At 44.0% G+C, this 23,069-nt stretch overlaps 1 protein-coding gene across 2 annotated transcripts; it reads right to left on the bottom strand.

The window, feature by feature from the left end:
• Positions 1-242: 242 nt before the first annotated feature.
• Positions 243-21,651, bottom strand: ENSA (endosulfine alpha). 2 transcript variants are annotated; one of them, XM_044944403.1, is made up of 4 exons: positions 21,449-21,651; positions 19,659-19,784; positions 18,268-18,434; positions 243-3,030 (listed from the first exon to the last, which is right to left on the bottom strand). In XM_044944403.1, the coding sequence occupies exons 1-4, from the start codon at positions 21,503-21,505 to the stop codon at positions 3,021-3,023; spliced, it is 360 nt and encodes a 119-aa protein (XP_044800338.1). In that variant the 5' UTR covers positions 21,506-21,651; the 3' UTR covers positions 243-3,020. The 2 variants fall into 2 exon arrangements, with proteins under 2 accessions (XP_044800338.1, XP_006058178.1); XM_006058116.3 differs by lacking the exon at positions 243-3,030 and adding an exon at positions 14,803-15,563 and having other exon boundaries at positions 21,449-21,649.
• Positions 21,652-23,069: the final 1,418 nt, after the last annotated feature.

Below are 23,069 nucleotides of genomic sequence, written 5' to 3'. Positions count from 1 at the left end.
AGATGTAGAATAACACAAACCATTTGGTACTGTGTGTTTGAAAAATCCTATACAACTACATATTTCTAAATGTATATATACCTGTAAATAGACAGAAAAAAATCTGGAAGGATGTATAACTAAAGGACCAGAATTTGAGAAATGATCAAGGAAGACTGCCTTTGCAGTTTTTCTGAATGAAGCATGTAATCTCTATTATTTACCAGTTTTATAAATGTATTCATATGTTATTTATAAAACAAAAATAAAACAACTCTATTTCATCCCCAACATTACACCTCTAGGTTTTAGTTTTAATGAGTCAACGATGTGATAGGGCGCAAACTGAAGGAAACCTGAGAGGACCAAGGCTCTCTCACAGTCCAAGTCTACAGCCAGGAGGTGATGGTTTATTTCTTCTTGCCTCAGTCAGGTCACATCTGGACCAAACTTAGAGACGCATACTGATACCATTGGAACTCATCCAGAAAGTAGTCAGGGAGATGCCAGAAGTCCATTCCGGGTCAAGGAGCAATAACTGAAGGAAGTGAGAATGTTTACACTAGTGAAATGAGATCTATAGAGAAGTTGTCCTCACATACTTGAGTTTTAAGAGGGTGAAGATGGTAGTATATTCTAAGACACTGGAGTTAGTCAAGAAAAAAACTAAATGATCACTTGGCAGGGTACTGCAGAAAAGATTAATTCAGGAGGAATTAGAACTAGTTGATCCTCAAGGTCCCAAATGACTTTGAGCCTATTTTAAATTCCCTTGGTCTCAGCCAGATTTACCAAACCCCAAGTCCCTAAAACTCCCTTCTTTTGAGTAGCTTTACTGTGGAGATGATCTTAGCCCTTCAAAAGCACTTCAGACTACAAACTGGAAGGAATAATCTCATTCCATGAGGGCCAATTAAATGTCTCATAGAATAACTACAAATATGATAGCTGGAATGTTTAACAAGTACCAACTGAAGGGATGTAATAAAAATTAAAGTTCAATTGTGTAGTAGCAGAACATACTCATGATTTAGAAATATTTGAACAAACACATCAGTCTTCATTATAGGTGAGAGTGTATCCACACCCCCGCCCCCACCCCCGCCACAGTTAGGACCAGTGCAGCTGGCAAGCTGGCTTTGTGGAACGGCAGTAGTTGGCTTCTCCTCTACTTCCTAGATGCCGACACTGACACCTCCCGGAAGGAAGCAGAAGGAAGTGGGAGGAAAGTTCTTGGTGGCTTCAGCTCTCATCCTGACATTGGAAGCCCACTGTCTCGTGGGCATTTGTGTGGATCCATCAGAGGATTTCCTGCTGGGCCCTCCAAGGGCAGTATCAGCTTCCCTGAAGTTAAGTGACCTGACACAACATATTTCTATGGCCGCCACTCCCTCATCCTTTTGTTTTCCAGAGGTCCATTCTACACAGAACCTTTTGTTAAGAGCCCCACTATGTTTCCGGGAGTTCTCTTGAGCAGGATTGAAACTGGCTCCATACTTGGTTCCCAGGATTCATGTATATTTGACCCTTTGTCAGAAGGGGGTGCAGTTACTTCCAAGATGTAGCTCTGTTACCTCAGACTCCCTTGTTAGCCAACTTTTGCCTTGAAATTCCTGTCCTGTGAGTCACACACAGTCTAATGATTACCTCTTACCCAGGAACAAACATCAGATGCTTCAGTGAAAAGAGGGGAGTACTGCCTACACCTTCTCCCCCAGATTGGATATGACTCACAACAGGGTTCTAGCTCTCTCCAAAGAAATCTCCCTTGTAAACCCTATCTCCACTTTTTATACTCTTAAAATGGATAAGAGGGTTCAAGAATTGCAGAGCTGGTCCTTGGTAATTTCCTTTAAACCTCTGCATGTCTGTCTGGTGTCACCCTTTGGAATTTCGTATCTATTATATCTTGGTACCCCAGCTGAAACATCGAATTAAAATCTTAAGTGCAAAACATAATCTCCTTTATCAATCCTGCTTTACATCCTTCCCTATTCCCTTTGGGTCTGTGTGATTTAGTCATACTCCACAGACCAAGTCATAGGGTTGTCATCAACTTGGTCTGACATGGTTTGATTATACTACCCTTTAGTGATATATAAAAATAAAAAAAAGCAAGCTAAGGTCTAGGGTCCACTACAATGACCCCACTGCCCTTGAGAGGGAAAGCTCAGGACTCCCTGTTGGCTCCACACCTAGCTCTCTATGAGGGTGTGCACAGGACATGTGCTCTGGGTTGGGATGGGGGTGGTAGGCAGCCATGGACCCTGGAGTCTGTAACTATCAAATGACCTTAGATAAATTACCTTTACTGAGCTTCATTAAAAGTTTGTCAAATAGTCTTACTATTTAAAATAGTCTTACTATTCAAAATTTAATTTTAATCCCATAGTTAACACATAAATACTTTGTAAACAAAAGCAAAACATTACAGATGAGACTAAATTTCCTTTGATAATCACCTCCAATTCCATTCTTCTAATTCCCTTCCAGATGTAACCACAATTCTCAGTTTAGAATTCATCTTTCTTTTTTCAGTCAAATGTTTTTGTTTTTTTTTTTTAATCTGTAAAAATAGGACAGCAGTGTCTATTCTGTGACATAGGACAGAGGTGAAAATGCAAGGTACATAATAATGTTTTCTTCTATTTTCCTCAGTGTGTTGGGAAGAACTCAGACTTCCTGTAGGAACATAGTTCCACACTAAATTCAAGCTGAAGAAGAGAAATCTTACCTATTTTCACGGGTGGAAGTACCTGCTCTCTATCTGGTATTAGAAAATTCCAGTTTAAAAAGAATTATTTATTTATTTGGCTGTGCTGAGTCTTAGTTGGGGCAAGTGGGATCTACTTCCCTGACCAGGGGTTGGAACCTGGGCCCCCTGCATTGGGAGCACAGAGTCTTAGCCACTGGACCACCAGGGAAGTTCCAGAAAATTCCAGGTAGAGCCCAAGGCCCGGGGAACACTCCGCCTCCCTTATGTGCTTCCATTTCAGCCAGGCAATGGTTTTACGTCTTGTGTCATTTCTTTCCCGTAACCTTCATTTCAGACTGCAGAGAGGAAGAGATCATATATGCAGATTTTCCTTCCCCGAACAGCTTTCCAACTGCGTACGACAAAGGCAAAAAACAAGGCAATCTTCCCCACACACACAATTCTGCTCTTCCATCATTCTACAGGACAAAGGACATTCCCTCAATAGCTTTCTTCTTCCATCAAACAGAAAGCATGAGCCAAGATTTCCAAAGGCACCTGTGGCTGGTTCCCAGGTGCTCCAGAGCAGGCTTTATTTTAGCATAGGAACAAATTCCATTCATTGAGAATGTACGTTGTCAGTCCCAAGTTTCTTTATCTATATCTAATTTAATTCTAGCAAAAGCCATCTAAGGTTTATAATCTTCCTCATATTACAGATTAAGGGGTGGAGGTTAAGTAATTCTGTTCTTAAACTGTGATTTCTTGAGGCAAAAGAGAGGTTCAAGAACAGTACTGGTCAGTAGGAAGTGTTACCTGGGAGCAGGAAGCAGCAGCATGAAAACGTGGGGAGAACAGAAGAGGTGATGGGGTAACAGCAAATTAAGAGAAAGAAAAACACACATCCCAGGGAGAACTGCCACTCATCGCCATTGCGCAGTCTGGGCCATGCCCTAGGGTGTGTGTGAGAGAGTGTGTGTGTGTGTGTGTGTGTGTGTATGTAAACAAATCTTCATAGCAACCATCTGGTTTCTGTCTATGACAACGCAGGCTTGCAGTGCTAAATATGGGCATTGGTGAGGATGAGTGTGGGCTGGGGAGGGGAAGTAGGACAGCTGAGTCAAGGGGAAATAGTGCAGAAAGGGCAGATTCCTTTGGAATGTCCATATCTCCCCTTCCCAGCCCACTGTCAAGATAGCAAAGGGGCTTAAAGTTCTGCTCTCTCCTTGATTCACCGCAGTTACAGAACTGCGAGTTAAGCCTTGCATACCTTTTGTCTTATTTTAACCAATTATGTAAATTCCTATCCAGCCAGGGGGACCCCCTTGGTGCAAGAGGAAGGGTAGAAACTTTTGCTTCCCATTTTCACCACAGGTGCCACTTTCAGGGCCCATCTGAGGATCCCATCTGATGAAGGCCTAGAGGCCCCAGGGGAAAGGTGAGAGAGAATCCAGGCACAAGGGTGAAGGAATAACAGGCCCTGCTGGGAGGATTAAACAGCCCCAGGCAGGAGTTACAAGCACCTCTTCCTTTAGTCAGCACAGTGGCTCCCAACCAGGGGATCCCAGGGGACACATGGCAATGTCTGGGGACTTTTTTGATTGTCCTCACTGAGCATCTAGTGGGTAGAGGATGAGGAGGCTGTTAATACCCTAAAATACACAGCACAGTTCCCATAACAAAGTACCTGGTCCAAAATGTTAATAGTCCCAAGGTGGAAAGTAATAACATGCTGGTCCTACGTAAGTCCTCTCCTTGGTCCCCTGTGGGAGCACCAGTGACTGGTCAGATTACTTGAAGGGAGCACCATGCGACACCAGCTTGTTTCCCTCAGCCCTGAATTCCTCTCAGACTTCCAACTTGAGTATTGTTTGTTTACTTCTAAAAACAACAACAAAAAATCTCAGCTGGAGTCCCAAATCTGCGTGAGATCAGCTTCTAGAGAAGAGGGCCTTGAGCTGTCTGACAGAGCCTGTGCAACTGGGCAAAAGGCACGATCTCCTGGTCACAGTTTCACTGAACTCAATGATTTCAAAAGTCCTTGTAGTTCCAAAACTCTACTTTTGGATAGTTCCTGCATGTACTCAGTTTGGGTCAGTAGAAAAGGAAATGACTCAGAAATGTAATAGAGGGAAGTCTGAGGGTGATTCAGACCTTCCTTATCATAACAGATGCTTCAGACATGGACTTTAATGTCAAACCAGGACTCATGATCACTGAATGATGCCAGGACTTCCCTTTGTGTATTTGCATGCATACCTGCTAAGTCGATTCAGTTGTGTCTGACTCTTTGTGACCCTATGCTGTGGACTGTAGCCCACCAGGCTCCTCTGTCCATGGGATTTTCCAGGCGAGAGTACTGGAATGGGCTGCCATTTCCTCCTCCAGAGGATCTTCCTGACCCAAGTCTCTTATGTCTCCTGCGTTGGCAGGCAGGTTCTTTACCACGAGCACCACCTGGGAAGCCCTTGTATATTTTGAGTAGGTGGTATCTACGTGGGGTGATTAAAAGTGCTGTGAAAGACAGTTCACGGAATCCACCTGATTCAGACTGCGTATGAAGGTAGATTAAGTTCTCTCTGCTGCTGCTGCTACTAAGTCGCTTCAGTCGTGTCCAACTCTGCGCGACCCCAAAGACGGCAGTCCACCAGGCTCCCCCGTCCCTGGGATTCTCCAGGCAAGAACACTGGAGTGGGTTGCTACCCGCCCCAAATTTCCCTCATAGGTCTACTTATGTTTGAATTTCTACCATGAGAGTTTTATATGCAGTTAAAAATATAAATATTGTAGTGCAAGTATCAGTTTGATGTTACTAATTGGGGTTGGGACTGTAAGGTAGGGAAGTAGCTGGTACTCGATCGAGAACAGTCCTTGCTGCTCTAGCAGTTAACGTGAGTAATTTGAGGAAAGTTTTTGTACTGTGTTCAGTCTTTTCAATCTAAATATAATAATAAAGATTTAGTAACTAAGAGTTCATGTTTTGTATTACTCTCTAGTATCTACCCATGATAAATATATCAGAAGAAGGTTCAAAAAAAGTCCATCTATTATAAAAACACTAAGTGCTTCTGTCACTAAAACTTCCGTTTATACCAAAACTCTTCTCTTACCTGAAGGGGCCACTTTACCACAATGTGGCTGTCAGTGCTGAGTGCTCTTCCTGTCAGAAGTTAATGTTTCACAGAAAAAGCAATCCTTGGTTGACATTCTGAGCACTTGACCTTTACCTGCTCTTAGTCATGGGGCTCATCTAAGTTTTCCAAGAGGGAGACCCAGCTTTGTGTGTGGAGTAACCTTCCAACATGGTTCTCTCTGAAGTTTCATTTCCTGGCTTATCCACTACTGCTGCCATTCAGAGACTGTTGAACGAGGTCAAACTCTTTACTTTTTTCCAAATACTCACAGACTAATCTGAACATAAGTTAGTGAACAATTTATTCCTTCAACAAATATTTATTGAACACATATGTGCCAAACACTTGATACTGGGGATGCAGCAATGAGCATGACAGAGTCCTGGTAGGAGGCCAATACTCGATAAAGGTGTGAATGAAGGACCCTCCTCCAGCTGTTCCTTTAATCTAGCTTACTTGTTCCTCTTTGTGATCACTGTTCAAACTACTATTCCATTCCCTTTTCCCCAGAATGTCTTTTCGGAGACGGAATGCTTAATCTTCCCCTCAGAGCCTTGAGAGGCAGGCCTGAGGACGCTGAACTCCACAGCCCCGTGAGGCCTTCAGTAAAGACTGGTACCAAACAACTTTTGATCCAAGTTGGGAGCCTTAAGGCTAATTCATTGCACAAGTGGTTGCCATATCTATAATCTTTGGACTCTGCCCCAAATGCAGAACTCTGCTACTTTCAACCTTGGCCCCCTCATTTCTCTGATACCTCTGATACACAGTAACTCCTCTTCAGAGAATTACCCTCAACCCACTCATTTAAATTACACTGAAGCTACCCTTAAACATGGCTTTATTTGCAGACCTACAGGGTTTTTCCCTCCTATATCAGAAAATGGGGGAACTGAGACACTCCTAGTTCCCTAGTGCCATCCTCAGGCCCTTATTTTTCCAAGACATTCGTATGTAACCCCTCCTACTTTGGAGTTCATTCCATCAAGCTAAATTCTCCTTCATATTCTCTGCTATTCTTGGTCACTCCTATACCAGGACTGGAAGTTGGCTTCATCTTCTCCTCCCCAGTCTTGCATAATTCTAGATTCATTTAAACACCTTGATTTACTGACCCAACACTCTAAGCCCATAATTCTTTTATTGTTGCTATTATTGTTTTCTAAGTTAAGACACTTCAATTTTCCTTTTATATAAAAAAATACAGTTAGGCTTAATAAGATAGAACAAAAGCTCAAACACAAGAGCCACCTACCCTGGCAGCTTGATAGGGAAACTCCCTTAGTTCTTTAACACCCCAACGATCTTTACCTTTACTCCACTTGAAACGCCTGTTCCTATTGCCCTTGTCATGACATGGAAGAGTTCCAACTCTGAAATCTGAAACGCCAACATCATTCTGACACCATGTCCTGAGCTTCCAGCTTTATCACTTCTAAATCATCTGCTCTTTGACCTTATTAAGGCTTCTCTTGACCTGAGTTTATCATACTTTCCTTAGCCAACCTTCTTACCCAGTCTGAATCAAGTATTCCTTCTTTCACCAACACCTTCTACCCCCGTGTTCCTCTGTCAATCCTCTTCATCTGTCTACAAATCATGATCCAGGATCTACACAGTAATAAGTCTTCTCTGCTCTTGTACCCAGGCAGCTAGGCGTTGCTAGAGTAAACAGCAGAAATAAACGAACTGATACCATTCCAACGGTGTCACTGAGAGCTGGACCATAAAAAAGGCTGTGCTGAAGAACTGATGCTTTCGAACTGTGGTGCTGGAGAAGACTCAAGAGTCCCTTGGACTGCAAGAAGATCAAACCAAATCCTAAAGGAAATCAACTCTGAATATACATTGGAAGGACTGATGCTAAAGGTGAAGCTCCACTACTTGGGCTACCTGATGTGAAGAACCAACTCATTGGAAAAGACCCTGATGCTGGGAAAGATTGAAGGCAAAAGAGGGCCGCAGAGGATGAGATGGTAAGATACCATCACTGACTCAATGCACATGAACTTGAGCAAACTCTGGGAGATGGCGGAGGGCAGGGAAACCTGGTGTGCTGTAGTACATGGGGTTGCAAAGAGTCAGACACGACTGTGACTGAACCACCACCGCCATTCCAGTGGGTTACGCATTCCAAGGATTATACGTTCACGGTTTCTGTTACATCCTCACCACTGTTTCCTACTTCTTTTACTTAATAACAGTACTATTTGTCATCTCTCTTTCATCCTCCTCCCTTTCATCCTCTCTTCAACACTATGGCCACTCTTCTTAAGTCCCCTAACTCCCACCTTCCTAACTCTCAAGTAGTAACTTCACATCCTATTCCACAAAGAACAAGAAAGCCGTCAGACAAGGACTCCTATAAATTACCGACCCCTATTCACAAACAGCTGTGAGTTTACCCATTGTTATATCTTCATCTTTTTTTATAATTATATTTTGCTGCTTTACAATGTTGTGTTAGTTTCTGCTGTACAGCAAAGTGAATCAGCTATGTGTGCTCAGAATCACCTATACATCTATCTGTCTATCTATCTTCCCTCTTTTCTGGATTTCTTTCCCATTTAGGTCACCACAGAGCACTGAGTGGAGTTCCCTGTACTATACAGTAGGTTCTCATTAGTTATTTTATACATAGTGGTGTATATGTGTCAATCCTGGTCTCCCAATTCTTCTCACTACCCCTTTGCGCTGTTGGATCCATACATTTATTTTCTACCTCTGTGTCTTTATTTCTACTTTGCAAACAAAGTTCTGTATCTTCACCCTGAGTCTCAAGCAGGATGAGGCATCTGTCCTCTTGCCGCCGCCGCCACTAAGTCGCTTCAGTCGTGTCCGACTCTGTGCGACCCCATAGACGGAAGCCCACCAGGCTCCCCCGTCCCTGGGATTCTCCAGGCAGGAACACTGGAGTGGGTTGCCATTTCCTTCTCCAATGCATGAAAGTGGAAAGTGAAAGTGAAGCCGCTCAGTCATGTCCGACTCTCAACGACCCTATGGACTGCAGCCCACCAGGCTCCTCCATCCATGGGATTTTCCAGGCAAGAGTACTGGAGCGGGGTGCCATTGCCTTCTCCATCTGTCCTTCTGCTTTAGACCAATTTCTTACTCAGCTGGCTTGCTAACTAGATTAACCTCAGTACCTCACCTTGTACAGAGGCTGGCACATATGTCCTCAGTAAATGTTTGCTGAACTATTGTTTAATTAACCACATCCACCTGAGTTGTTTCCACACCCCACCCTTTTTGGAGCCCTGCTTTTTGGTTATCATCCTTCTCTATGATGCCTCTACTTTTACTTGGTAAATATACATGCCTGTCATTCTCATCCTAAAACAACAACAGACAACAAAACCTTCACACACCACTCAGGTTTACAAGCAAGATTCTACCTCTACCAATACACTGAAACTGGTCCCCAAAAATTACTAACTGGTAAATCAAACTGACACCCTTTCGTCCATCAAAAAAAAAAAAACCAAACAACTGTGATTTTATTCTTGTTTTTAGAATTAAAAGTACTTCTAATCATCAAATATATGCTCATTGTCAAAATCTTGAAAAGTACAGAAAGTAGGAACATACATACAGTCCTTAAACCATAATCCTGACAGTTATTCACAATTTTGGCATGCTGCTTTCCTGAAATTTGGGGGCACCCTGGTGGCTCAGATGGTAAAGAATCTACCTGAAATGCACGAGATGCGGGTTCAATCCCTGGCTCGGGAAGATCCCCTGGAGAAGGGAATGGCAACCCACTCTAGTATTCTTGCCAAGAGAACCCCATAGACAGAGGAGGCTGGCAGGCTACAGACTATTTGGTTGCAAAGAGTTGGATGCAACTGAGCGACTAGCACTTTTTTACACAGTGCGATTTAAACTTGTAACAGTGCTTTACACTACTGACTGCCTCAGTTTCTCCACTAACTCTGTTCTTGGGCTCCACATCATCCTGACTCCATTCTGGTGAGCCTGTTTTGTTTCCTTCAGGTGTCAGCCTTCATCGGGTCAGTTTGTCAAGCTTTCTGCTCTCTGTACTTACATGTCCATGGCTTTACTAGTGTATCCTGAGCTCTACAGAATTTGTATCTCCTGTTCTGAAATTTTCTCAAACCTCTAGATGCATAAATCCAGTAACGTAACATAAATCTAGTAACCTACTCTTGGATGTCCTACAGGCACCTCACATCAACTCTTCTGCAAAACAAACTCATTGTCTTCCATGCCAAACTTGCTCTTCCAGCTGTGTTCTCTCTGGATTACGGCATCATAGTTTACCCAGTAACTCAGGCCAGAAACCCCAGAATTTTTTAATAGTGTCCTGTCTCTTTCCGAGTCCCACTCCTCACATCAATTTCTGTTGATTGTACTTCTCATGTATCTCCTGAGTCTGCTCAGTCTTCATCCCCACAATCATTACCTTATCTCCTCATCATGTCTAACCTATAGTACTCTAGCTACATACAGGCTGTTATTGTACCTCAACTAACCCATGGTTAACAGTTTACAAGTACAGAATTCTCCACTTAGGTGTTTGTTAACTTATGTCTCAAATAGAATCCATCATCTTCCTTTTCACAGTAGCCTTTTCCTTTTCCATCCCATTAGTAGTATCTTTAATACACCCATTTTACCATCTCGTCTCCTCCTGACACTACAATCAGAAAGATTATTTTAAGGGGCCAATCTGATCATGTCATTTCCTTGCTCAAAATCTTTATTCAGCAGCTTCACACTGACTCCAGGATGAAGCCTAACGGGCCCTTTGTGACCTAACCCTTGGTTACTTCCACCCAGGTCCAGCATCATTCCTTGCATACTATGCTACAGTTACTCAGTTATTTTAAGTTTCCAGAATGTAATACCTCTGCATCTTTTCAGACTGTTCCTTCCACCTGGAAGGCCCCCTTTCCCAATCTAACCCCTTTCCCTAAGTCCTACTACTCCATCATATTTCAGCTCAGAAGCTACTCTCTGTGTAAGGATTTTCCTGGATGTCCTCCCATTTACTCATATTAGGTGCCCAGACTCTACTTCCAGACCATTTTATGCTCTTCCCTATCTTAGCTCCGAATCCTTGTATTCTAATTATTGTCAGTCTGCCTATCTTCAAGTATATCCCTCAATAGTCTGTAAGCTCCCTGGGCAGGAACCATATCTTAGGCACTGCTGCAATCCCTGAAGGAAGGGCTTTACATGCTCTATCTTGTTTAATCATCACGGCAAATCCTGTACAGTGGGTACTACAGCATTCCTATTTTATAAAATAAGTCAACAGAAGCAAAGAGAGTTTAAAAAACTTGTCTCAAGTCATTCAAATGTATCAAAATCAGGACTTAAAACCAGGAAACTTGATGCTAGAACCAGTCCATCACTAAATTTATCACTTCTAAATCTCATTGGAAAGACTGGCGCTGAAGCTGAAGCTCTAATATTTTGGCCACCTGATGCGAAGAACCGGCTCATTGGAAAAGATCCTGATGGTGGGAAAGATTAAGGGCAGGAGGAGAAGGGGATGACAGAGGACGAGATGGTTGGATGGCATCGCTGACTCAATGGATGTGAGTTTGAGCAAGCTCCGGGAGATGGTGAAGGACAGGGAAGCCTGGCATGCTGCAGTCCATAGGGTCACAAAGAGTTGGACACGACTGAGCGCCTAAACAACTAAATTTCATCTCCACACGATTTGGCAGTGACCTATTTAAAACACAGAACCAACTAGATTTCTTCTTTGCAGTCACCTCCGTGGTTCCCATGGCTGCCTGCAAATCATATCGTTCTGTCTGCCTTTCTGGCCTGGGCTCCAGTCCCTCCCCAGGACTCACTTGATACTGTATTGTAAAATCAGCAGATTCCACATTGCCTCACCCTTCTCTTAGTGTTGGTCCTGCTACCAAAATGCCCTTTCACACCTTTCTAGAAAAATCTCGTTTCTCCTTCGGAATTTGCTCCATGAAACCTTTCCTGATTACTTTCTTTTGGGGTGTGCCGTGTGGCTTGTGAGATCTTAATTTCCTAACCAGGGACTGAACCAGGCCAGGTAGTAGAATCGTTTCCTGATCACTCTTTTTGCCATCCCATTGCAGGCACTGGAATTCTTCCTCCACTCTCAGAAGCTGTGTGATTTGGCCAAGTTACTGATTTAGTTTTCTCACTTGTATAATGGCAATACTATCTACTTCGTAGAACTGTTATGAGGATTAAATGAGATGACGTAAATTAAGGACTTAGAAATGGGCTAGATGCTACTATTAAAAACTTGTCCCTATTCCTCTATGTAGCTAAACTTCTACTGCTGCAAGTTGAACACTGCGGCATGATTTCCTCAGGTGTAGTTTCCCCACCAGAGTGGCATCTCCTTGCAAGTTGTCTGTTTAGTCTCTAAGTGGTGTCTGACTCTTTTGCAACCCCATGGACTGTGGCCTGTCAGGGTCCTCTGTCCATAGGATTTCCCAGGCAAGAATCCTGGAGTGGGTTTCCATTTCCTACTCCAGGGACATATTATAGGCACTTATCAACTAATAATTGAACTAGATTCTTTAATACTACCCATCTTTTAAAGCCCAGTTCAATTTCCATTTCTTCTACTAATATTTACCTAATGATTCCAGCCCTTTGAATTTTCCCTTCTCAGAATTCCTTTACCACTATCTTGCATTATATGTAGAAGTGCTATCTCAGTGAGGCTTCAAATTCTTCCAGGGCAGACACCATCTCTTACACTGTTACCTGCCCAATAACTGCTAGTATTTCCAACTGCAGAGAGTCAAAAACTGCTAGTATTTCCCCAAAGTCAGACTTCAACAATTACTTGTGAATTAAAAAATCACTGCCCAAGCATGGGGGGCCTTATCTTTTTAAGTAAGCCACCCATCTCTAAGGAAATTCAGCCAACAACTCATCTCCTGACCCTCCTCTTAGTTCACAGGAATACTGCTTAGAACTACAGTAATCTGGACACCTTCCGGTGGCCCCGTGGTTAAGACTGTGCGCTTCCACCACAGGGGGCATGGGCTTGATCCTTGGTCAGGAAATTAAGATCCCATATGCTTTGTGGGATCTTATTACATTAATTTGCTTTTATTTGCATGCCACTGTCGTACTTCAGCTTCCAAGGGAAGAGATCTTTCCTTTGCTTGTTAACCTCCCTCAAGGTCCAGTAGAGGGCACTGTACACATAAGGGCTGCTAGTGTGGGTGTGGCTGGCAGACCAACAGTAGGTATCTTCAATGGCAATCCTCCCAGCTATTTTCCTTTTGCCTGTGTTTTCCATGCTCAGGGCACATCAGCTTAAAATAAATGTGGTTGGACAATAATAATTGTGACTTCATCCCTGCCACCCTGCATAACAGACGGCTCAACTGAGAGACTTGTCAACACAATTATCACTCAACCATGCTGGAGGAGTGGCAGAACCCTTGAATCCACTCTTTGGAATAAAGATAAAACACTAAGCTAAAATAATGGGCAAGAACAGCTTTTTGAAGCACTGCAGAATCGGGCTTCCTGACTGCCTAGCCCTGTCATATGAGTAAAGGAAAAGGAAAGGCAGGTTTTAAACTGGAACAGAAACAGCAATGACTATTTCTGGGCACCCCAGGGTTCCTAAGGTGACAGCTTAAACCTAAGGACCAGGAAAGCCAAGAGTAATGGAAAAAGCATGTAAAAGCCTAAAAGTTAAGAGATGTTAACTCAAGGTCTTCAGTAAACTAGCACTGCCATAAATAACTTATTTCTATGTCAACGTCCCCTCTCTTTATATTAAATGGAACTTGACGCTTCTGCATTTGGAGCCTTGTTGATCTCATTGCCCAGCTGTTGTTGCCACTTGGCAAACATAAAAGAGGGACAATGTGCTCAAAAAGAAGCCATGGGACTGGTGTTAGGGGAATAAGACTCAGAAACCCCATCATAATAAACACTCCTAGCTTTACATACATACATCCATCTCCTAGCTTTAAGATGTAAGTTTATACGACTGAAGTATATGAACTTTTTCATGTATTTTCCTCCAGTTAGATAAGAAACCCCATTAAAGGTGGGGCATGCCTTTTTTTAATGTATCTCCAAACCACCGAGCTCAGTGTCTAGCATGCTGTTCAGAAAGGCTGATGGTTAGGAGGAATCGCAGTCCTCTGACTAAATTAGGAGAGAGCAAGTCAGCTTCCTGAGAAGCTGAAAACTTATTTGGAAAGTTTCTGATTAAGAGAGAATGAATCCCATGCTGAGAACATTCCTTCTCTAGTTTAGAAGTACTCCACCCTCTCAATGTGATAGAAATTTCTCTAGAACATCTATTGTCTCCGGGATTCTGTCTTCCTTGATGCATGCTCATTTGAGAAGATAACTATGGTAAAATCTCCTAATCATAAAATCTCCTTGGGCAAATGGGCAAGTTTCCATCTTCACACATGGTAGATGGGTGTGAGTGTGACAGAAGAAAAGTATGAGTCTGTTTCTCCTTTGGCAACACTTTTGTAGATTACACTCACAGGTAGTTTTAAACCCTTTTCAGTGGCAGGATTCCAGCGATGGTTAGCACATCATGAGGAAAGAAGTGACTCTGCCTCCTGCTGGCCACTAGCAGAAAGGCTGATCACTAGTGGTTAAAATTCTCCAGAGACACAGGAACTTGAGAAGAAAAGAAGACTGAAAGGGAAAACAGAGTGGCTTCCTTTCATGCTTAGCCTGGAGTAATCTTCAGGTGTCAATAAACCCTTCAGATCAAACACCGCACACCCCTCATTTTGTGAGTCAGAACCTGAGGAAGATTCATCTTTGCGTTAGCTATAGAAGTCCTGGTCTATATGCCAACGTCCCTGCACCCTCTCCCTAAATGATGGAAATGGAGAACCCAGACACATCCCATCTGAAGGGCCCCTGTTCCTTAGAGGCTCAGAACCCCACACCAGCTTCTCCTGACTGGTGTCTTCAGTCTTATTTTCTTCCCTTTGCCAAACCCCAATAAAACACACCAACTGCTGCAGAGAATTTCTGGGTTGGTTTGTTGTTGTTGTTTTTTTCCGTGGATCTTCTTGTTTGTTTTTTATTTCAAATACTGAAAAAGTCCCCTGGGCTCTGTGGTGCTCCCACACTCATCCCCTTTCTCCCACACTCACTGCCCTTCTTCCCACAGCAAATCTACTTCAAAGACAGCACTTTTTTCCCCACCCAAACAATTAACATTCAGTTCTTAGCTTTTTCTGCAGAACCAGAGGAGTCATCCGCATCTTTCATATTTAGACAGTTTCTTTTATCTGACATCAGGTCCCCAGTCATATCCAAGCTAGCAAGGCACTCTTCTACACAGCTCAATTAGAACCCCTCGCCTTTAGTCCACTTCACCCCCCCACCCCCCCCAACCCCACACCAGCCACAAGGTCAAGAAGGAGGATAGTTAGGAATGTTTTTGTTATCAACTCTAAGTCCTAATTCATAACCCCTCACATCTCCCACTCCACCCTCTCAACCCCCCCCCCCCCCCGACCCCCAGGATTTCACTGTGATGTCTCCCAACAATTACTTGGAAAAAAAAGAAAAAACAAAAAAGAGTCAAGGTCTTGGTGCTCGGCCCAAGGGGCTCCATGCGCTGGGACACCGACGGGCAGGGGCTTCTGCCTCTCCAGCCCGCACCCGAGCCACCTCCTGACCCCTGGCTGCAAAAGCAGGGAGGGGCAGGAGCCAGCACAGGACCCAGGGGGCAGCGTCTCAGGATCTGGCGGAGCCCCGGGCAGCATCATTCGACTTGGCCACTGCGGACGAACACAGAAGAAGAGAAAGAAAACACTGTCAAGTAGTAAGGGAAAAAACCCTAAGTTCCACCCCAGTCTCTACCCCATCATTCTTCCACACTTATCAATCATTGGGGATACACGGCACATCTCTTAATCCTATCCAGAGGGTTGTCTTTTTTTTTTTTTTTTTTTCAAGAAGAGGAAAATTTCGGTCTTCGCCTAGTTACAAAACTGTTCTCTGTGTTTTTGGAGATATCCAAGAAAACAAAGAAAAAAATTCTTTAGACAAGATAAAAATAATGAGGTTTTCAGAGCAGGCTCAGTTTCAGGGGCATGGCCAGAGCCACTTGCCACAGTGGAGATGGACGGACTGGGGTTGGTGGGCACAGAGTGATGAGGAGGCAGCTGCATGGAGGCCAGGGCCAGACAACACACGTGTTGTTTTGAATGGACTTAATATTCTAGGTTTAATCAAAGCAAACTGAATTTCAAAATGACCCTTTTTTGCCACGGAAGCTATGCACTTCATGCTGTGGAAGCAGGTGGCATCTACAAAAAGTAGCTTGTTTCTTTGTTGCCTTAGCTTTGAAGATGACTGGGTGTAAAGAGAGACCAATAGTCTTTCTAATTTCCCTATTTCTTCTATTCCTTCCTAAAACTGAGACTCACTGTGACTTCAGTCTTGAGGATTCACACTGACTGATAGAGAGAGCAGCTCAGACAGAAAAGAGTACAAAATTCGAAAAGATTGGAGATGAAGAAAACGTACAAAATTATATATATATTTATATATATAATAACATGACATATCTATGTACAACATGTCTGGGACGGTTGAGGAAACTATACAAGGATATTCGGCATTTTCCCCTTCCCACATGGACTTTAGACTAAGGAAGACAGCATGAGGAAATGAAGCAAGAAACACAAAAATTATATACAATTACAAGTGACAGTCAAGGAGTTGCCCTAGGGGCCAGGGAATCACGGCATCCTGCTCTCTCCTTCCTTCCTCACCAACTTTTTCCTATCCAATCTGAATGACGGCCTGAAAAGTGAATGGCTGGTCAGGAAAGACATGTAGACACACCCCAACGCCCCACGTGTGCATCAGCAAGTTCATCAGTTCTCACTGGGCCAGATGTGTGGCATATCAGAACTGGTGGGCTGAGAGGTCAAGAGAGGACTAAAGACAGACTCTTCCTCTCTTGAATTGCTAGCTCTCACTTGGCCCTCTCTGTCCTAACTAGCAGACTGCATTCAGTGTGGTTCAGGCCAAGCTAGTAATAATCAGACAGACGATGCTGGCCACCCGCAGCCCCTCTTTCCTCCACCTGGTTCATGATCAGCGTTGCTACCTCTCAGAGCACAGGAGCTGAGCTCCAAGAAGGCAGCGATTTCTCAGTGCTCCTTCTATTTCTCCCTACCCACCTTCCCCAGCTTTCTCCAAGGTGAATCATCTCCTGAGAACCTGCTGCTCCAGCCCCACAGCAGCACTAAGCCCCGGAGTGACCGTTCTGCCCTTTTCTTCCTGTCTCCTTAACAATACACCTGGCAGCTGAGAACATCTGAAATGTGGGACTCCACACGAGCATGACTGAGCGTGTTTCTTCAGGCCCACAGCCTGGCTCCCAGAGCAGCCTTTTAGCAGCCAAGGCCCAGACTGTAGGAAAGAAGTGAGAGCAGAGGCAAGAGCCTTCATGGCTAGCTTCTTAGGATTTTTTTTTTCTTGACCCTCAAGACCATGACACTAATGAGGTCCTCTTGCCTGATTTTATAATCCCTAAATCTCAACTTCTCTCCTCATGTGGTCTTCAGTGAGTTCTCCTCTGTAGTCTCATCTATGGTGCTTCCTCACTTTTGGTTTTACAATGAATAGCACAGAGTTCTTCAGGATGTTAGAATCAGAATCAATCTGATTTACATTTGGATCTATATTACAGATGAGGAAGTAGAAATCCAGAGAGGTGAAGCGACTCGACCAAAGCTACCAGTCAGTTCTGTCTAGAATTGAATGGAAACAGAACCCAGATATCCTGACTGCTAACCCTGTGTTCTTTCCACTATTCCATGATACTTTCAAAAAGCAACATGCTGGAAGAGAGAGAGAAGGTGCCCATTTTACATGAATAATATCCTCCAGGGCAAATTGTAAAAGACACTGAATAAAGAAGGTTAGGTGGGCATTATAGTTTTAGGCAAGCACATCAGTTTTTCTTTTTGAGGATTTGCTAAACCTGCCATAATGAAAACAAGAAAGCAATAGCAGCCCAAAGGACAAAACACTTAAAGCACAGAAAACAAATCTCATTCAATCTATCTTTCCCAATCGTATCAGGTTAGCCTCGGGATGTTAAACCTGTCATATTATTCCCAAGGCTTAGCCTCCCCTATTTTGGGACACATTCTCTTCCAAAAGGAGAAATGACATCTCCCCAGTTTCTCATACAAATGAAAAAGAAAGTCTGCAGCATTATCCAATCCTAGGCTCCTATTTCTGAGCCCCTACTTGGGCCACATGAGGGTGTGGAAATCTCAGTTTATCCAAAGCAGTGAACTCAGAGCCTCTCTTTAGCCCATGTTACAGTCTCAGCAGCCCCCAGAAGCAGCATAGTCATTTCTGGCGAGCAAGCTGAGAAGAGACAGCTAGGTGCCTATGTCCCTGCCTAAGATACAGAAAAGTCCAGTGAGTGAGAAGGGGGGCAGAGGGGGCCCAGGTTACCCCGCAAGCTTGCTGGTGACGAGCGAGGACTTTCTCTGGGGCAGATCCTGGGGGGTGGGGATGTGGTCACCGGTCACCAGGTTCTTGTCTGGTCCTGCACTGGGCAGCTGCTTATTCTTCATCTTGGCTTTGGCCATGTTGTAGTCTCCTGAGTCAAAGTACTTTTGCTAAGAGACAAGAGGGAGGTTTAGGTGAGTGAGGAGCTCTGGTCTTCCTCAAAAGCAAGGAGACTCAGGTCCACTATAAACCCTATAAACCTGCATCCACACTCAGATCTTTCAAGTCTTTTTTGATTAGCCTCATGTATACACAGCTTAGTATTAACTATATTTAATTATGCTTTCTCCCCAGTGTCTTCTGACTTTTTCACATTTGTAAGCAGTTTCCCAGCTAGGGTGTATATTTTTGGAGTTAAGAGATAGCTCCTATAGCCTTTTGTAGCCCCATGAGTCCATGATGCGTCAACCATATTGCTGACTTTAATCCCAAAGGTTTATAAAGGACCTATTAGCCTCCAATGGGCTTGGTGCTGGGGAAACAGAAATGAATAAGATATATAAAGGGTCAACCTAGGGCTATCAGTAGGAGATCAACCTCAAGCTAACAACCTCAAAATGAGAAATTATTCTCTCAGACTATGAATAGAAACTGGGCTTGTTTCTGAGGATAATGTATTTTCCTCTGACTCCAACCACTCCCACACATGTTCCATGGCTGTGACAGCCTGCCTACGCCTGTCTTGCTTACAGCAAGGTAAAGTGCAAATCAGCGTCACACCATCATCTGTGACTAAGACTCAGTAACTGGGATTCTCCACAGGGATCTGTTTCCCTCTCCATTTCATCCGCATAGAGAAATACACTCCAGGTTAATGACTGACAACCCCTCAGTCAGCTTTAGGTACCTTTGAGGACTGAGGAACCCAAAGAGGAGCTAGAAGGCTATGAAGGTAAGACTCTCCCTTGGGAGAAGGACCACTTGTAGGACCGATTTCTGGGCCTTTCTTCTGAAATGACGCACCTCAAAATTTAGCTCTAATCCTACATCTGCAGTCCTAAAACTCCCACCATCCAAACAGGCAAATATCTGGAGGCTGTCAGCATTCCAGACTCTGACATCCTTCCCTCACTCTCCCAAGGCCAGTCCTAAATGCCCCTCCATTAAGCTTTAGTATCCTGAGGGAAATCCGAAAATAACTGATACCCTTAGGAACTTACAGTATTTGCCTTGGTGTTTTTTTGTTTTTTTTTTTTTTTAATAAGTTTCTAATTTTTCTTTACTACTGCCCAACAAAAAAACATTCATATCAGTGCTCAGCAGAAGTTCCACAGATCTCATCCCTAAGGCCCCTTTGGTTCCAAAGTAAGAGGGTAAGAGATTGTGCTCCATACCCCTTTCTGGAGTCTCTTCATGAGGAAGTCGGAGCCTCCAGGCTTTTGTCCTAGGCTTGGATATTTGGCTTTTAGCTTTGCCTCCTCAGCTCTCTCAGGGAGAATACCTTCTTTCTCTTGGGTGTCCTGGAGGAAACAAATGGGGCCAGTAAAATTAAACACTGAGAAGCAACTGCTTCTAATATCTGCTAACTTTTACACTATTACCTTTTCCTGGAGATCTACCCATTTGTAAACACGCTATTCACACTCTGAAATAAAGCCAGACCTTTGTTCAAATCCCTAAAGCCCAAGATGACTGTATTGTGAGAAAAAAGGATAAGCTGTTTGTCACACTACACCCAGGGAACCACCCCAGTGACCTGTGAGTACTGGGTTAAAGGTAATACCGAAGAACAATACTTTAATCAAAGAGCAAGCAGTAGCTCACTTAGAACAGAAGTTAGGAAAGACAGAAAAGAGCTAGCAGGGATTCTGGTGATGCAAGATCAGTAGGGAGATCTCTAGCTGTCTGTAAAACACAGTACAGGTCAAATGGGAAATCGAAAGGGATAACTGCTGTGATGTTCCCTCCTAAGCTAGGCTTTTGACTCTCTATGGAGGCTAGCCCTGTGGCCTTCTCCAGAAAGCTCCACCTTAGCAATGGTCAGCACTGGACAGCAATAAGGGACAGCATTGTTTCCATAAACATTGTAGTAGGAAGGTGACAAGTAAACAGAGATTAATCTCAGGAAAATTAAGATACAGTGGGTTCACTAGTATTACCCACCAGCTCTGTCAAAAAATCAACACCTTCCCTAGTGATGGAGGTTTGGGAAACATGCCACGAGCTCAATTAACTTGCAGGGTCTCTTACTGTTGTTGTTACTCCCTGCTTCCCTTTTTGTGGGCCCTGCCACCCTTTTCTTTAATGACTTTTAAAGAAAGGACATGAAGCCAATTTGTGGTTCTTTTTAGTGGAATTGCATTCCTTTGCCTTGAAAACCTGGCTGAGATATAACCCAGGGGTATTTCATGAACCCGAGTCCAGTACTAAATGTTATAAATCAAATACAAAACACCTAAAGAAGTTGGCATGTTTTCATCACAGAATCGCGGGTGAAATAAGTCCCCACTACCTTAGAAGTAGGGGGGGAAATATGGTGGCGTCTTTCTTTTCACGACTCTCTAGGGGTCTTTCCTAGGTTTAACCTCCATTATTCTGTTTGAAACTCTAGCCCTCTTCAATTTTGTAAGGTCCTCTTTGAAGGTGGGCAACAGACCATCTCCAGCGATCAAAAGGTCTCTCTGAGAAAGTTGCCGTCTTAAATTAACCATGATAATAATTACTCTTCTCCCTTCCCCCGGTGCTGATCCCTTTTTAAACGTCTGTATCTTGACCAGTATCTTTCTGAGGATATAGAATGCAGTACCCAGCCTAGCTGTTGGTTCATTTTACCCCTACTAACCAATAACATACATCTCATCCCGAGACCACCAACCCCCTTTCATTCACCCACTCTTTCCAAACACCCGCCCCGCGCTCAGGTTCGGCCAATTACAGCACAGCTTCAATACGGCTAGCAGTAGGTCTACTGACCAATCAGGAAGGGTACTACAATGATTGACAATCCAGCCAACTAACCAGAGCCAAAGCAGCAGGCCATGTTGAAACTCACCCTGCATGACGCAAGACGTGGCCAACCCCTGCAGAGCCCGAGACCATGGCGACCAATCCGCACTGGTGGGAGACCGCCTCCCGCCCCATCACAATCGCCCCCAACTCGCCCACCGCACCCCCTCCATTTCACCTGCTTCTCCTCGCCGGTCTCTTCCGTAGGGTTCTCCTCTTCTTGTTTCTGGGACATGGTGGGACCGGGACTGTGGAGTGTGGGGGACCCGGGAGGTCAACCGGAGAAGGGAAGGGGGAGGGGAAACGGGACAACCAGCGCTGCTGCTTCAGCTCCTGTCACTGGGATTGCTCAGTCAAAATGGCGGCCCTTGCCTGTGACGTTGCGACCGCCCCTTCCTATGGGAGCCAATGGGAGCGGGGTGGATAGGGCAATGACGTAACGATCTACCAATAGTTGCTGGCTAAATGTGGGTTCTATGGAGGCGACGGGCAAGCTGGAACGCCAATATGGGAAGAGAGTGACTCACAAGGACCAATTGGATGCACGTGGGAGAGATTAAGGGGTGGTGCTGGTAGCTTTGGCATTTTTGCTCCTTTCCTGGGGGTCAGACTTTCTGCCGCCCTACCTCGTCGCCCCCAGGGGACTTTCCTGAGCTTCGAATTGGAGAGCGAAAGGATGGAAATCTTTTATTTCCAGGTGAAGAGGATTAAGCTTCGCGTAGTGTTAGCAGAAAATTGTCAATCTCCAGAAAATAATATGGAGGTCAGAGTGGACTTTAAAGTGGTTCTCCTCACTCTTCCAGTGTGTTATTTAGGGTGTGGAATGGAGAGACTGAATGGTCTAGCAGAATATGGATGGCCATCCCATGGAGACTGAGCTCCTTGAAACAGCACAGGTCTAGGTACATGGTAAACATTGCATAAATACTTGCGAACATATTGAGTGTTTGAAGATGGTACTGTTTTAGTTTTACAAGGAATATATATGTAGTAAGGCAGTCTTTGCCATAGAGGGTTTTCACAGTATGCCAGGTGTACCCAAATCCTCAATATTAAAAGAGACTCATCTTCCTAGAGTGTTAGTTAAAAAACGTCATTTTTATATTAAAACAGTCTAATACACTGAAAATTTGATATTAAATTTTAATTTTCCAGGGAACCTATTGTGACAGATAGCTTTAGGGCTATCTGTTCATTTTTCTGTATAATTAGGTACATTTCTAGTGGGGAAATCTGAGAATCTTAGAATACACAGATTATTATACAAGGCAAAATCTGGTCATCTTGAAATTAAAGTGTTAATAAAGTGATAAAGGGATTCAAAGGAAAGTTCATATTCAGCAAATGGCAACCCACTCCAGTATTCTTGCCTGGAGAATCCCATGGACAGAGGAGCCTGGCAGGTTACATACAATTGGACAGGACTGAGCGACTAAGCACCCCTCCCCAAATCCGCCCCCCCTCCCCCCTCCAAATCCGCCGCGCCCCCCCCCCCCCCCCCCCCCCCCCCGCCATCCCCGCTGCTCCGCAAGAAAAGATGACTTAATAATGGATGTGTGTATTTGAAATCAGCTTTAATTTTGCCAGGTAAAGGTGATGGAAGGGTATTCTAGCTGATGGGGTCAGTATGAAAGCTAGAAAAATAGAACTGAGTTGAGAACATGGACGACTTGAGTGTCAGGATAAGAAACTAGTGGATAATTTAGTTATCTAGGAGAGACATTTAAGGGTTTTAGGCCAGAGAGTGGCAGACCAGAATTGTTCTTAAAGAAGATTAGTCTAGTAGTAATGAATAAAAA

The sequence above is a fragment of the Bubalus bubalis genome, chromosome 6 (assembly GCF_019923935.1).
Source record: "Bubalus bubalis isolate 160015118507 breed Murrah chromosome 6, NDDB_SH_1, whole genome shotgun sequence".
Taxonomy (NCBI): domain Eukaryota; kingdom Metazoa; phylum Chordata; class Mammalia; order Artiodactyla; family Bovidae; genus Bubalus; species Bubalus bubalis.
Note: the sequence above shows the minus strand (reverse complement) of the source record. Positions and strands in the feature narration are given on the sequence as shown.

Bases quoted from the DNA above. Each gene is read 5' to 3' on its own strand.
- ENSA (XM_006058116.3), bottom strand. From the start codon at position 21,505: ATGTCCCAGAAACAAGAAGAGGAGAACCCTACGGAAGAGACCGGCGAG. The intron at 19,785-21,448 runs GTGAAATGGAGG...TGTTTCCTCCAG, and splicing joins AGACCGGCGAGGAGAAGCAG to GACACCCAAGAGAAAGAAGG. The intron at 18,435-19,658 runs GTATGGAGCACA...CTTGTCTCTTAG, and splicing joins TGAAGAGACTCCAGAAAGGG to CAAAAGTACTTTGACTCAGG.